Below are 15,861 nucleotides of genomic sequence, written 5' to 3'. Positions count from 1 at the left end.
TCTCACTGTGGTTTTAATTTGCATTCCTCTGACGACTAGTGAAATGGAGCTTCTTTCCGTGTGTTTACTGGCCCCTTAAAATTTTGTTCTCATTCCCCCCACCCCCCCACCCCCCACCCCGTTTTATAAAAGTAATGCAAATACAGACTCCAGGTTCAAGGTGAAAGCCGTGGTGGCCCACCTCACCCTCTGGCACCTTCTGTCCCCCCTTTCTAGGGGCAACCATATAGAAAAACAGACTAGGTAATTTATTCATATGATTAAAACATCAAAACATTGTACAAATAGGTGGAGAGGGTCTGCTCCCACCTGCCTGGTCCCCCCCGCTCCCCTGCTCTATGGTCATCCCTTCAGGTGACCACTTTCCTGAGTTCCTTATGCATCCCCCAGGGTTTGCAAATACAAACGTATATTCAGGGCTTCCCCCCACTTTTCTTACACAAAGGTAGCATTCTATATACGCTCTTCTGTTTTTTGTTGTTTTTACTTTATAAGTCTTACTACGGATCCTACTGGAGACCTTTTCATATTAGCATATAGAGATCTTGAGCTCTCTCTGTTTTTTCTTTCATTTAGACACCCATTTTTGTTCCGTATCCTGGACAACTGTGTGAAAATAGTGTTTCTACAACTTAGCGGGTTTGAAACATTTAGAAAGTATTTATTTATCTTTATTTTTTAAATTAATTTATTTATTTGAGAGAGCAAGAATGAGAGAGAGAGAGAGAGAGAGTACATGAGAAGGGGGAGAGTTAGAGGGAGAAGCATGCTCCTCGCCGAGCAGGGAGCCCGGTGCGGGACTCGATCCAGGGACTCCAGGATCATGACCTGAGCGGAAGGCAGTCGCTTACCAACTGAGCCACCCAGGCGCCCCAATAAAGTATTTATTTATCTTTAAACTGTGGTAAAGATCTCTAACAGAAAGTTTCCCATCTTTAACCATTTTTAGGTGTACAGTTCAGTGGCATTAAGCACCTTGTCACCGATAGACAGCCGCCGCCACCATCCAGCCGTAGAACTTTTGTCTTCCTATAACACTGAAACTCTAAGCCGGTTAAATAATCACCCCCGCCGGCCCCCTCCCCAACCACCATGCTACTTTCCATCTCCATCAATTTGACTATTCTAAGTACCCACACGAGTGGAATCATCCAGTACTTGTCATTTTGCAACTGGCTTCTTTCACTTAGCATAATGGCCTCAAGGTTGACTCACATGTAGCGTGTGTCTCTCTTAGGGCTGCAGAGCGTTCCGTTATGCGACTCGCTTGGAATGTATTTCACCAGTCCCCTCTGATGGGCGCTTGGGCTCTTCCTAATCTCCCTCTTTCCCGAGGCTGCTGCAGCGAAGACCCTTGTCCCTTGACATTTTGTACAAACGCTGGTGTGCTCTCTGGAAGGTCGGACCAGCGGCAAGGTCGCTGAGTGGAGGGGCTGGGGGTGGCTGAGATCAATGTCCTAGGAGAATGCGGTCCCTTTGAGCTCTTCATTGTTTCTTCAGCGCTCCCGGGTCTCACCGCGTGTTGCTTATTCCAGGAGAATGTAGCTCCCCTGGGCCGCTCCTCCACTTCCTCTGCCCCATCCTCCCCAGGGCGCGGTCGCGATTCTCCATTGTCACCTGCATAAACCCGGGTGTCACGCATGGCTCCACCTCGGTTTCTCAGCAGCCGGCAGCCCCCGCGTCCCTCCCTCTGCTGCCAGACGCACTTTCAGGTTTACATCAAGACCCAATATCCTTGCCTTCTCTTCTGGAACCACAAGGGAGTCTTCTGTGTTTTGTTCAGTAGGTTGAGTCTAAATGTTGAAAATGATGGGGCGCCAGGGTGGCTCAGTCGTTAAGTGTCTGCCTTCGGCTCGGGTCCCTGGGATCGAGCCCCGCATCGGGCTTCTCCCTCTCCCACTCCCCCTGCTTCTGTTCCCTCTCTTGCTGTGTCTCTCTCTCTTTGTCAAATGAATAAATAAAAAATCTTAAAAAAAAATAAATGTTGAAAATGATTAGAAGCAGATGTTTACACGATTTACACAGAGCTTGGACCTTACTGTGACTGTAGAACTTTATTCCCTGGGCTCCGTTCTCACCTCCAGTCTTCGGCACTGGTGCTTTTCAACCTTGTTGGAGCGGCGGAACTATTTGGGGGTGCCTTTATAGATTCATATTCCCCCGCCCCCCACCCCCACCCCCACTCCCACCCTCATTCCAGCCTGCTGAATAGATGCAGGACCTGTTACTTTAAAGAGAAGGAGCACCAGTGGGGGGAGGGGCAAAGGGAGACGGAGAGAGAATCTCAAGCAGACTCCCCGCTGAGCGCAGAGCCAGACACGGAGCTCCACCTCATGACCCTGAGATCATGACCTGAGCCGAAACCAACAGCTGGTCGCACAGCCGACTGAGCCACCCAGGTGCCCTAGGAGTTTGTGTTTTTTAAAGCTCCCCCAGTGGCAGTGGCTTTTGAAGTGTTAGGGAACTTTAGTTTCAGGGAAGGTCACTGGACTTTGTTTACTACGTGAATATCTTCTTGTCTGCAGCCCCACAAGCCTTGTGCCCCCTCAGCAGAGTGCATGTCGCCCAGCACACACAGCCCTGACTGTTGGAAACCTCCCTGGGCCCGGCCTCCTGGCCACCCTCCCCTCCTTCTTCCTCTCTGCCCTCCTGCCCTGGGGTTTGGTGAGAAGAAAGGTTCCAGCCCCTTCTGGGGTTCTGACAGGGCTGCCTTTGGGCCAAAAGCACCATAGAAGTATGGAGGTGTGCCACAAACATTGTAGAGGACTCAAGTCATTTATTCATTCAGCAAACATTTCCTGACATGTACTATGGGCCAGGCCCTAAGGGAGGATCTGTGTGAGAGAGAGAAAGACAAATTCAACAAGTCCTAGGGAGTCGGTTTCCAAGACAGAGATAGAAGAGTTGGGAGCTGGGAGGGGTCACGTCTGGCTTCCTTCCCAGTCCTGGGATGCTCCAGAGCAGTGTGTTTCATTCAAACACAGGCTCTGACCCATTAGTGGCTGTGGGAAATCCCTTTAGTGGGGCTCCACCATCCTTTAAAGACCAGAATAGAATTTGAATGCGTCACCATAGTAGGGGTCGTTCCTGTTTCATTCATTCTTCCTTCAACTCCTTCCTTCCTGTTAAATGAGTTCGGTGAGTTTTAAATGTGGTTATTGAAGCTTTCTTATTTCTAGAGATTCCATTTCGTTCTTTTTCAGTCTGTGATGTTACTCTTTATAGTTTCCTCTTCTCTGCAGGGATCCTCAAGCTTTCATGGATTTAAGCAGGGTAGGCATACTGTTCTACAGATGTTGTCTGTGCCTGGAGTCTCTTCCTGTCTGTTTCTACTGTCTGTTTGGTGGGTTGGTTCTCTCTCATGACAGCTAGTTCCCGAGACTTCCTGGCTAGCTTTGACTGTATGCTTGCTACTGCATATGAAAAAGTTGGTATGAGTGGTTGTGGACCAGGAGGAAGGTACCTTCCTCCAAAGAAGGTGTGCATATCCTGTTACCAGACCCGTGGGGCTCCACCTGTCCAAGACTGCCCGAAGCCAGACTCGGATTTGGGGTTTCCTGCACCATCCAGGGGATTCCAACAGGGTTCTAGTTTCTGGAAGGAGGTGTTCTGCCTCGGGTTCAGCCTTCACTTGGGGGTGTAGTCCTTTGGGGTCCCAGCTTACTGAACGGAGGGTCTCCTGATAGACTCCTACCTTCCATGGACCTGGCCTTGGATTCCTGCCTCCTGTCACCTGATGAAGCCATCCACATAAAAAGTCTGTTTTCTGGGGCACCTGGGTGGCTCAGTCGTTAAGCGTCTGCCTTCGGCTCAGGTCATGATCCCAGGGGCCTGGGATCGAGCCCCGCGTTGGGCTCCTTGCTCAGCGGGAAGCCTGCTTCTCCCTCTCCCTCTCCCCCTGCTTGTGTTCCCTCTCTCGCTGTGTCTGTCTCTGTCGAATAAATAAATAAAATCTAAAAAAAAAAAAAAAAAGCCTATTTTCTGGAATCAGTGAATATCCTCAGGGTGAAAGTAGCTTGGGTGTTTCTACATCTTTCTAACTTCCCTTTGATCTTCGGCTCGGGCCCAGTAATTCTTCACTATTTTTCAGTTCTCTCAGAAGCCTTAAAATAATATCCATTGGAAAAATCCGGTTGTGTGAGTTGTTTTCTGGTTGGATTGGTCAAAGATATTATAACCACGGTTCTCAGCCCCGTCAGAGCCTGCCCTGCTTACCAGGGACAGAAGCAAGCCCCCATGTTGTCTCATGAAATGGTGATCCAGAAATGTCTTTCCTCGGTGAGTCAGTTCAGAAAAGCTTGAGAACTTCTGCTGTAGGGCGACCTGGGGCAGCATCTCTCTTTTCTTCTGTTCTCCTTTCTGGATTGGGAGTGGTTGGGTGGGGGTGCAGGGAGACCAGGGAGCTCACGATCCCCCAGGCCTGTGGGCTCCAGGCTCACGCAGACCCAGGGTCCTGGCCTGCCCCCTCCCTTCCCAGCTCGCCAGACCCACAGTGTGACTTGCTGCTCTCACTTCCCTGTCCCCTCCACGTGGCGCCCTCCTGCCCTTCCCTCCACCTGCAGTGCCTCATCCCTCTCCTCCCTCCTTGGCTATAAATTCAGGTCCCATCTCATCCACACGGGAGGAGAGGCGTTTCTAGATTCATGCGTTCATCCAGCAGGAATTCGCTGAGCCCCGGGCTAGGCTCTGGGGACGCGGTGATGAGCCCCACGTGGCCCTGCCCACCCGCAGATGAGCCTGTCAGAACCAGAGCGTGCTTTAATATTAATAAGTGGAATTCAAAAATAACACAACCGATGCATATCTATATTTGTGTCAAATAAAATGGGGGGGTCCAGGGCCAGGGTCTGAGGGAGCCTGGAGCTGGGGGGAGGGAGCGAGGCCAATATAATGTCCTAAGGGCGAGAAAAAAGAGACATAAAAGGAAGGCAGTTTCTAATGAAGTAATACGCGTCTCAGAAGTGGATGTCGGGCACAACTAGAAGGCCCAAGGACGCAGTCGGAGCTTGCCTGTGAATCATGACTAGGGCAACCACAAACACAAGCATCTGGCACGGCCACCAGTGATGCGTTCTCCGAAACAGGAAAAAAAAAAAGAAAGGAAAAGAAAAAACCAACTCCTGGTAAAGTTTGAACAACACAAAGGACAACACAGATTCCCTCAGCTTATATCTGAGTTGCATTCCTGAAAAATTCCCTGTTTGCTGAAACCAGGCAAAAAATCCTTTGTGTTTCTGTGTGCCGCTTTGGGCCCAGAGCACTGCCCGCAGTGGTCCACCGGTGAGTGTGTGGCAGGATGTTCCTGCAGGCGTCGTGCCGGATGATCTTTATGGTGCCGGTGTCCAGCATCCCTGTCCTGCCCACTAAATGCTGGCTGTTACCTCTCTCGGGACCACCCCCCTTCCCCGCTTTGCCAAACAATCCCTGGCGTGGGTCACTGCTCTGACCGGCTGGAAACCGGTGGCCTCGAGGTGGTAAGTGGGGGGCCCTGGGGGGCCCTGGGTGCGCCAGCCCAGCCTGAAGAAGCAGGAGGACTTCTTGGAGGGGGTGACACCTGAGCTGCTTCTTGAGGGCTAAGCAGATGCTTGTGAAGACCTACTCTGTCCAACGAAATGAGTGCTTATTTCCAGAATCAGTGCCCGCTCCTGCTGGTGGTGTCGAGGTGGGCCAGGCAGGGCAGGCCTTGGTTACCCTATCCACTTACGGAATTGTTATTTCCCCCGCTCCCTTCAAGGAAGTTTCTCTGAACTTGACTTAGTCTCTTTTCCGGATGGCACCAGGGGGCTGCGTGCTCATGGGCTGGATAGAAAATCCAGTTTTGCCTTTGTTTTTTTTTTTTAAAGATTTTATTAATTTATTTGAGACAGAGAGAGAGAGAGGGCACAAGTGGGGAGGAGGGTCAGAGGGAGAGAGAGAAGGAGAAGCAGACTCCCTGCTGAGCAGGGAGCCCAACTTGGGGCTCGATCCTGGGACCCTGGGATCATGAGCTGAGCTGAGCTGAGGGCAGACGCTTAACCGATGGAGCCACCCAGGAGCCCCCAGCTTTGCTTTTAGTTCCTGGTGGCTGGATGACCAGCTTTGACCAGAGCAGGCACCTAGCCTTCCTTTGGAGGGCAGAAGAAAAGGGCCAGAAGGAAGGGCGCCACAGCATAGCCATCCGCCCTTCTGGGCGCCGTGCGGCTGGAGCCTGTGCAGGCGTGGAGGCCCAGCCCTGCAGCATGAGGGGGGTCTTAGAGGCCATGAGCCCGACCCCTTGTCCAGGCTGTGATTCCCTCCTGTGACGGGGAACTCATTGCCTCGCAGCGTAGCCCATGCCGTTGGTAACCCGGCCCAGCCACTTGAGCCAGCCCTTCACCGTGACCCAGAATCCTCCATCCCCTGCTGCCACACTTCAGAATAGGGTTTTCCAACTCATGCTTCCTTCGGATAAGTAGAAACATCGGCACCCTCTCTGGAGTTTGGGCTTACGAAAATCATAGGTGTTTTGTCTGCTTTCCAAAATAAAAATCGGAATAGTGAACCTGTTTGTGGAATTTTGAGGGGTCCGGTCTTAGGTCAAGGTCCCTGGAAGCAGAGCCTATGGAGGAGGGGTCTCCGGAGGACAGAGTGAGGGAGGCTTGCTCATTCAGGGCAGAGGAAGAGCCAAGCAAGGATGTGGTTTCAGGGCGATGCTGCCGGCAGCTGGGGAGTGACCAGCACCTCGCAGAGGTCACCCCCAGAGGCCAGACGATTCTGAGATGCTCCTGGGGGGCCGGGGAGGGGGGGATGTAACTTCCCAGGCATCTGTGGGCAAGATGGCAGTGGGTCAGAGAAGGATGCAGGTATTAGCTGTCAGCCACCAATGTCCACAAAAGCGGGCACAGACGGGGCATGGGTGGGGGTCCAAAGGCCTCTGATAAATCTCTCATGGGGAAGAGGGCATGTGTCTGCCTCCCAGGTGAGATCCTGCCCTCATGCCTTCTCCCAAGTTCTTCGGGGTTCTTCCAACCACTACCTCTCCATCCAAGTGGGGCAGGAGGGTGGAGAGGGATGGAGAGAGCGGAGGGGGGATTTGGGGGCCAGGTGGCAGGCCGAGCGCCGCACGAACTGATCTCCCCTCCCTTGCCTGCCCTCCCGCAGACTGCCTCTTCAAGGTGTGTCCCATGAACCGCTACTCGGCCCAGAAGCAGTACTGGAAGGCCAAACAGACCAAGCAGGACAAGGAGAAGATTGCCGACGTGGTGCTGCTCCAGAAGTTGCAGGTGGGTACGTGTGTATGTGCGTCAGGGATCTGGGTGCGCCAGGGATCTCTGCTCATCAGAGCCAAAGGGGCCCCGTGGCTGAGTCCAAATCGGTGTGTGCGGTTGTGAATGAGATGAGAGAGGGGAAGTAGAGTGCCTTCCCGGTGATCCACTCGTCTATATGACCCTTGGTGCCGATTAGAAGGAGGTGCTCCTTCCTCCAGGCTGGTGTAGCCCTCTGCCCAGGGCACATGGCTCAGTGAGTGAAATGTGGACTAGATTTCAGCTCCCACCCAGCCCTTTAGCTGGGCACCATGGTGCAGTGAACAACCTGTACAGCTGTCCATGGAGTTACCAGTAGTTCCTGGTGACAGTGGTTCCAGGGAACCTGACTTGAGAACCAGTCTTAACCTCCTCCCTCATTTTATAGAGTTGGATCCTGGGGCCCTTAGAGGGGGCTGGGCTGTCCATGCTTATCCAGTGAGTTTGTGGTAGGGCCTGAATGGCCCCTGGTCTCTGATCCACCTTGGGCTCGTTGGACACCTGGACAGTGCACAATGTAAGGGCCTGGGTGGTTGCTCGTGGGCCTCTTGGGGGCAGTGGCTCACTTGACATCCTAGATAATCCTCTCTGGACAGACCTCAGGGCCTCAAGCCCAGTCCCCATGGAAAAGAAAGTAGGAGGCTTTGGCCGTGCTCAACAGCTTTGCAGCCTGTTTCTGAGGCCCTCCCTCAGGCCTGGTGCGCCTCTCCCTGTCATGTAAACCTTGCTTCCTCGTGTTCCCTTCCCTGAGGAGGTGGGTGTGAAATGGGGGAAGGGCAGGCCTAACCCCAGAGCTGTGAACTGGGCTGGAAAGAGAGGACCGCCTGAGCTCTGTTATAAGTACCCCATCTTTCTTCCTGGGCTGGGGCTGTCACAGGCGTCCTTCCTGCTGCCGACATAGGCCAAGGCTGAACTGGGGATCTGGCCTGGGTGTAGGGTGTTTCCATGTGCGCAGACACACACACGTGTGGTCATATGGTCACACACTGTAGATTTGTGGGAAGTCACGTGGTATGGGGCGAGTTTCCCCCACAGCCACCCTCGCCCCAGCCTCAGTCATGAGACCTGGGTAATGGGGCAGAGGAGCCAGTACTTTCAGGGAGTGCCATTCTGATGGAGGAGACAGAGCCCTGTTTCCAGGAACTCCCAATCTGATGGAGGAGATAGTCAGTCTGTCCTTAGGCAGCTTCCAGGCTAATGTGACAGAAGTGCCTGAAAAGGGCCCTTAATGGGAAGTCAACCAAACCCTGAGGGCCACTAGGGTAGGATCTGTCAGATCTGGGTGTGGCCCACCAGTGAGGGCTCCCTGAAGGCAGTGGCTAGGAGCCCATACAGTTTTGGGAGGAGGAGGTGGAGGAGGAAGAGGAGGAAGGAGCACCAGGCACATCTGTCAGGGTTTGGGCTGGGGCAGGGGTCCTGTGTTGGGGGCATCAGGACTCTGCTATGATGGGGGTAGTGAGGCACAGCTTAGGTTGTCTGCTGGTGATGTCAAAGGGCATAGGGAGCTCAAGGGCCTGCTGGCATGTCCCCTCCCGAGGAGGTGGGGGGGGAGGGGCAGGGGATCAGGGTTCCCCTGGGCTGCGTATTCCACACTCTGAGTATAAGTCCCTCATCAACAGACGGGGAGGGGATAGGCCACATGGCCTCTGGGGGAGGGGGTCACCCTGGGTACAGTGCCAAGAGCTGTGTGTGTGTGTGTGTGTGTGTGTGTGTGTGTGTATGCGTACGCACGTGTGGGGTAGGGGACGTGGCCCCGCAGGACTGCTCCTTCCGAGCCTGCCTTCCACCTGTCTGCGTGCGTCTGCACAGCATGCAGCCCAGATGGAGCAGAAGCAGAACGACACGGAGAACAAGAAGGTGCACGGGGACGTGGTGAAGTACGGCAGTGTGATCCAGGTGAGACCCACTGGCAATCGCCCCCTGGAGACGCTGGGCTGGTGTGGGGGCGGGCGGCAGTTGGCATGCCCTCTGGGGCTTGTGTCCCAAGCAGGTGGCCTGGGGACTGTCTCCGTGACTGTATACTGCTTCTGTGTGTGCCTCCTGCCCCGAGTAGTTGTGCCCATGCGCGCGTTCTCAGCACACTGGTCACCAGCACAGATCCTGGAGTCCGAGTTCCAGTTTTGGCTCTGGGACCTCGGGTGCCTCTGATTCCCCATCTGTAAAATCAGGCTGGTGATAGTACTTCCTTTTTGGTCGTTGTAAGATGACATGAATTAATACAAAGTATTTAGAAATGCTGGTTTACTTCTTTTGTGATCACCCGGGTGCCTGACTGGGGGCGTGTGTTTGTGTGTGTGGTTGCGCGCATCTCAATTTGTGTGTTTATGTCTGTGTATCTGACACTGTAGGTGTGTCCAGTTGTGACCAAGGTCCAGTGGGCCCCCCAGAGCCCCCCTCTTTGCTGGGCTGGCCTCAGAGGGCCTGGAGCCTTCACCCGCCCCCCAGAGCCCCCCTCTCTGCTGGGCTGGCCTTGGAGGGCCCAGCGCCCTCACCTGCACCCCACCCGCCCCCCAGAGCCTTCCTCCCTGCTGGGCTTGCCTCGGAGGGCCCGGTGCCCTCACCCGCACCCTGCCCGCCCCCCAGAGCCCCCTTCCCTGCTGGGCTGGCCTCGGGGGGCCCGGCACCCTCACCCGCACCCCGTCCACTCCCTAGAGCCCCCCTCCCTGCTGGGCTGGCCTCGGGGGGCCCGGCGCCCTCACCCACACCCTGCCCACAGCTCCTGCACATGAAGAGCAACAAGTATCTGACGGTGAACAAGCGGCTTCCGGCCCTGCTGGAGAAGAACGCCATGCGGGTGACTCTGGACGGAACGGGCAACGAGGGCTCCTGGCTCTTCATCCAGCCCTTCTGGAAGCTGCGGAGCAACGGCGACAATGTAAGGACCGGCCAGGGCTGGAGGGGTCGGCTGCGGGGGGGCCAGGCTGCAGCTCCAGAGTGGCTTCTGTAGGGTCTCCGATGTGGGGACTGGCTGAGGTCGTGCCCATTTCTTAGAGGGGCAGACTGAGATGAGAGAGAGGCCTGCAGGTCTGGCCCTTCCCATCTGTGCCCTGTTCTGCCCGCGCCCGTAGGTGGTGGTGGGGGACAAGGTGATCCTGAATCCTGTCAACGCGGGGCAGCCTCTGCACGCCAGCAACTATGAGCTCAGTGACAACGCGGGCTGCAAGGAGGTGAGTGGCCGCCGGGGCCCCTGAGGGCACAGACATCCCCTCCTCGCCCTGCTCTGGTCCTCGGTCCTCAGGTGCTCTGCTTCTGCCCCATGCAGACGTGCCTCCTCGTGCTCTGACGGGAGCTGGGCTGGTCCGCCCCTCACCCCAGGCCTTTCCCCACAGCCTCCAACCGCTTGGGGGTCTGGCAGGCATCAGGGTTCTCTCGGCCCTTCCGCAGGTCAACTCCGTGAACTGCAACACCAGCTGGAAGATCAACCTGTTCATGCAGTTCCGAGACCACCTGGAGGAGGTGTTGAAAGGGGTAAGGACCTCCCACCCCCACAGCTGCCACCTGTCTGCTGGCTGCCCGGCCCCTCCCCCGCAGGGCCCCCTTCCCCCACCTCCCTGTACCCAGCTCTGCTCCTCGCCTGACCCTCCCTTCCATGTGTCCCCTTCTCTGGCTCTGCACCCTCTTCAGCCTCCCTCCACCCCCCAGCACCCCAGACCCCCGCGCTCCCCCACAAGCTGGACTACCCCTTCTCTTGTCTCCAGACTCATAGTCTCCCTCTCCATCCTTTCTGGGTCCTGGCGAGCCTCCGTTTTTTTCTCTTACTAAGGGTGTGCCAGTGGACTAGGGGTCCCCGTCCCCTCACCTTGGGGGCCAAGATCCTTTGAGCACCCTGTCCCTTCCACCACGCTGGCTCCGTAGCCCCGGGCCAGGTGCCCTGCCCTTTGCCCTGTGGCCTCTTAGGCAAGGGTCTGAGGCTGCTGAGTCAGGGCCTGCGCCCTGGTTCCAGACCCACTGGCGTGGGTGCTAGGACACAGGGGTTGGCAGGCGCTGAGGGGTTCAGCCTGCCGGACACAGTACTGCTGGGGAAATGCCATGGTAATGACTTAGGGAGGGAGCAGAGCGAGGGGCAAGGAGGGCTGGAGAGACCGCTGGACAAGCCCTTAAAACAAGATGTGGGGAGAGAGGGGGGCTCAGAGGTTTAAGTGGGGTGTCGGGGTAGAACGAGCCTATTGGGGGGTAGGTCGTATATAGAAGGGCAGATTTGGGGGGTAGCAGAGAGGGTGGGGCTCCTCAGGGGAATTGGCAGGCACCTGGCCATGAAAGGGACATATAGGGACAGGTGACAGGTCTGAGAGCAGCCACCTGAGGAGGCTGGCTGCCCTGTGTTCATTGCATCTTCCCCTGCCGAGAAGCCTGCAGTGTTCCCCCTTACCCTCTGCTCCCAGGCGGGCTGCTCTGTCAGACTGTACTGCCCCCGCAGGCTGCCGCAGCCCCCTCCCACCTCCCAGGCTATTTCCGTCTGCCCATGCTCTGTCCAAATGCCTTTCTCTCCCTCCCTGAAGCCTGCACATCATCCACATAGCAATCAAGCCTCAGCCTGTGTGCCACCTCCTCCCGGAAGACTTCTCTGATTACACATTCCCGCTCCCAAATCTGTGTGGACCTTAGAAAATGAACCATCATTGGGCCAAACCCCATGGTGCGGCCTGGACTGGTTTCGGTGACTGTCATGGCTTTGATGTTAGAGGCCAGGCAACCTGGAAGTGAGATTTGAGTGTGCAGAGCTCACCCCTTTTTTGGCTCTCGCCCTGTACTGCGTGGATACAGAGGTCATGAGGTTCTGCCAAAGTAACTGGCTTAATCTATGTATCTTCGCTCGCTCGCTCGCTCGCACATTCACTCCACAGGTGGGCACAGGGTAGGAAGTGTGGTGGAAAGGTGAGAGCTCCGGAGCTGCACCACGGATTCATGTCCCCTTTGCCACTAGCTGTGTGACCCTCGGCAGGACACTTAGCTTCTCTGCCTGGGTCTCTCCACCTGTAAAATGGGGATAGTGATATAGGTACCCGGGCAGTCGTGTGAGGATGAGGTGAGGAAGTCCACGTAAAGGGCTCACGCAGCGGCTAGCACGTGGGAAACGTGCAGTGTTTCATTATACAAATTATAGCCCTCGCAATTTCTGCAAGTATCCCCACTTTGCACAAGAGGAGCCTGAGGCTCAGAGATGGTAAGGGACTTATCCAAGGTCACACAGCTTGGGAAGCAGAACCAGGGTCCAAACTTGATCTCTGTGTCCAAAGCTCCGGAGATGAATAGGCCACAATCTCTGCACTCCAGCTGTTCCAGGCCTGTGGGAGCAGAGGAAATGGGCAAGAATTACCCATATTCAGGCAGAAGGGGCCCTAGGGAGGTGCAGCCGTGCCCCTGAGGGGACCCCAGGAGGTTATACCCCTCCTGCATTCATAGAGGGGGTGACTTGAGATTGGCCTTCAGAGGTCAGGTGGGGTTACTAGAGGTACGAATCAGGGAAGGAGATAGCCAAGGGTGGGCTTGACATCGGAGGCTGGGGAAGGTTCTGGATAAGAGCATGTCCCGCCCCAGTCATCTAGAGGCTCTGGATTTGGGGTGTGGGCAGAGCGCCTGGCTGAGGGGCTGGCCCCTGGCCCTGGCCACCCTCTGGTGGGGCTCAGCACGCATCTTGCCCTCTGCTTGCTGCTCTGAAAGGAGCAGGAGGGGCCGCGCCAGCCGTGCCTGCATCTGAGGGTCCGGGGCGTGGGGGGTGGGGCGGGGCGGCGGCAGGGGACTGGCCCCCCAGTAAGGTCCCGGCCCGTCCTGAGCCCGTGACCCATGGCTGCAGGGAGATGTGGTGCGGCTGTTCCACGCGGAGCAGGAGAAGTTCCTGACGTGTGACGAGTACAAGGGCAAGCTGCAGGTGTTCCTGCGCACCACGCTGCGCCAGTCCGCCACCTCGGCCACCAGCTCCAACGCCCTCTGGGAGGTGGAGGTCAGAGCTTGCTTCTTACCCAGGACCCAGCCCTCCTCACCAGCCCTGGGCCCCGCCCCCTCTTCTTTAACCGTCACCCTGGAGGGTAGGAGGTATAGAGTCGGGGCCGGGGGTGGGGGGCGGGGGGGGCGGGGAGTTCCGGGTGCTTCTTACCCAGAGCTCTCCAGGCCTCCCCAGGGCCCGAGCTACCGCTCCCTGGCCAGTCTCCCTTTCCTGCCTCACCCCTGCACCCCACAGGTGGTCCACCATGACCCCTGCCGTGGGGGAGCTGGCCACTGGAACGGCCTGTACCGCTTCAAGCACCTGGCCACAGGCAACTACCTGGCCGCCGAGGTGAGTGGGGAGGTAGAGGGTGCCCTGGGAGCTCGGGCTGCGTGGGCATGTGGGCGCACGGGAGCCCGTGAGCCGGTGCACGTCTGCACACATAGACACACGTGTCTGTGGACCCCGGCTTATCTGCACTCTTGCATTAAACAAATACTATCAAATAAGCGCGTGCCTGCAAATAAGCCTCATGAACATTACTGTACCCCTACTATGTGCCATGAGCTGTTCTGGGCACTGGGGAATCACCAGCGAGCCAGGTTCCCACTCCTCGTATAACTTACATTCCGCGTGTCTGTCTGTCCACAGAATGCAGGCTTGTGTATACTAGGGCATATTTTGTGTGTGTGTGTGTGTGTGTGTGTGTGTGTGTGTGTGTGTTGATCTGTGGGTCCATGAAGAGGGGCATGAAGGGCAGGGCCTGGGGGCTCTCATTGGTGGCTTCTTCAGGAGCGACTTGGGCTCTATTAGTGCTGGGGTGGGCACCCCTGGGAGGGTGGGGGCTCCCTATGTGGACCTTGTTTTGGGCTGGGGGTCATGTGAGCATAGCTCAGTGTCCAGTAGCTGCCCCCATCTTGTGTCTCTGTCCAGGAGAACCCCAGCTACAAGGGTGATGCCTGTGATCCCAAGGCAGCAGGAATGGTGAGGACCAGAGCAGGGCTCCAGGGCCTGGGGAAGAGGGAGCGGTGGGGGTTGGCCAGGAAACCCTGGGAACTGAGCTGGAGGGAGAAGGCCTCTCAGGTGGGATCCCAGCTGGTTTCGGGGGGCCCGAGAGGAGGGAGGTGATTCTGCCTGAGCTGGGGTCCTTATCCCAGGGTGCTCAGAGTCGTGTAGGTCGCCGGAACGCTGGGGAGAAGATCAAGTACCGCCTGGTGGCTGTGCCCCACGGCAACGACATCGCCTCCCTCTTTGAGCTGGACCCAACCACGTTGCAGAAAACCGACTCCTTTGTGCCCCGGTGAGTAGGTGCCGTGTGCCCGGGGGCTGATGGGGGCACCCAGGCTGTGCCGTCCTAGCCCTGGGCTGCCTGCATCCCACACTCCTCCGTCCTCCCGAGCTCCTCTGGCCTCAGGACCTGCCTGTCCCGCGCCTCTGGGGACCGAGCTCTCAGAGCTGTGGGCAGCTGACCACCACCAAACACATGCCATGTGCCGGGCCCTGGGTTCAAAACGCCTTCTCTCCAGCGTTCTTTATCAGGCACCTGTCCCCGTCTCTCTGCACACTCAAGCACAGGCTGCATGAGTTTGTCCACGGCACACGGCGGGGCGGAGGGGAGGGACCTGGGCTCCCTGGTCTTTAAGGCCCCCCAACCCTAGATGCTAGGATGTAACATCAAGATTCCCGGGTGTCAGTCGGGCTTTGGCATTTACTAGCTCTCTGACCTCAGTCCCTTTGCCCTGACTGCCTGATCTGTCAAGCGGGCATATCAAGTTACCCATAACAGGGCTGATGGGAGACGTAATGGAGTCATTCAGTGTAGGCCCACCAGCCCTTACCTGAAGCTCTTGGGGCCAGGTGCCTTTTGAGATTCAGATTGTTTTTCATTTCAGAAAGGTAATTACATTTCATAATCAGAGATAAGAGTGTTTCTGCTCTGAGACGCATGCGTCTTGACGCGAAGTGGGATCAATAGTCTATATAGTCTCATTTGTCCAAATGAATCTTGGTTTCAAGTTTACAAACAAGCCTGGGCTTTCGGAGCGCTCTGGGTTTGGGAGCGCAGGCGAGGCACATGGGTCGGAACAGCACAGAGCCTGAGGGCTGCTTGCTGGCCACTCTCCTCGGGCTTGGGCTCCTCGCCCGGAGGGGACCGGTTCCCCTGTCCCATGGCGGTGGAGTTGGGTGGAGATGTGGCGCCAGTGTGGGGCAGGGCAGGCCGACAGCGGGGATGTGCTCTGAGGCCCGCCCCCTGTGCCCTGCCCCCGGTCCCACCTGCAGGAACTCCTACGTCCGTCTGCGGCACCTGTGCACCAACACGTGGATCCAGAGCACCAATGTGCCCATCGACATCGAGGAGGAGCGGCCCATTCGGCTCATGGTGCGAGCCGGCCGGGGCTGCGGGGCTAGGGCCTTGGCTTGTCCCCAGATGCCCTGCTGACCTCTTTTCCCTGCAGCTGGGCACCTGCCCCACCAAGGAGGACAAGGAGGCCTTTGCCATTGTGTCTGTGCCAGTGTCCGAGATCCGAGACCTGGACTTTGCCAACGATGCCAGCTCCATGCTGGCCAGTGCCGTGGAGAAACTCAACGAGGGCTTCATCAGCCAGAATGACCGCAGGTGGGCCGCACGGCAGGGTCCTCAAGGGGTCTGCATTTCATGAACCCAAGAGTCACAAA

General features: G+C 56.7%; 1 protein-coding gene across 3 annotated transcripts in view; it reads left to right on the top strand.

The window, feature by feature from the left end:
- ITPR3 (inositol 1,4,5-trisphosphate receptor type 3) overlaps positions 1-15,861 on the top strand; it is a 66,237-nt gene that overhangs the window by 18,734 nt on the left and 31,642 nt on the right. The window contains exons 3-13 of one of the 3 annotated variants that reach the window (XM_025862530.2): positions 7,120-7,241; positions 9,072-9,158; positions 9,979-10,137; positions 10,331-10,429; positions 10,647-10,730; positions 13,057-13,203; positions 13,441-13,536; positions 14,119-14,169; positions 14,352-14,485; positions 15,466-15,565; positions 15,642-15,802. In XM_025862530.2, the coding sequence (XP_025718315.2) occupies positions 7,120-7,241; positions 9,072-9,158; positions 9,979-10,137; positions 10,331-10,429; positions 10,647-10,730; positions 13,057-13,203; positions 13,441-13,536; positions 14,119-14,169; positions 14,352-14,485; positions 15,466-15,565; positions 15,642-15,802 (1,240 nt within the window). Of the gene's footprint in view, positions 1-7,119; positions 7,242-9,071; positions 9,159-9,978; positions 10,138-10,330; positions 10,430-10,646; positions 10,731-13,056; positions 13,204-13,440; positions 13,537-14,118; positions 14,170-14,342; positions 14,486-15,465; positions 15,566-15,641; positions 15,803-15,861 lie in introns of all 3 variants that reach the window. The other 2 variants (XM_025862529.2, XM_073884957.1) reach the window with 2 other exon arrangements.

The sequence above is a fragment of the Callorhinus ursinus genome, unplaced genomic scaffold, assembly GCF_003265705.2.
Source record: "Callorhinus ursinus isolate GAN/ISIS: 27379988/994484 unplaced genomic scaffold, GSC_fseal_2.0 scaffold59, whole genome shotgun sequence".
Classification (NCBI taxonomy): Eukaryota; Metazoa; Chordata; class Mammalia; order Carnivora; family Otariidae; genus Callorhinus; species Callorhinus ursinus.
Note: the sequence above shows the minus strand (reverse complement) of the source record. Positions and strands in the feature narration are given on the sequence as shown.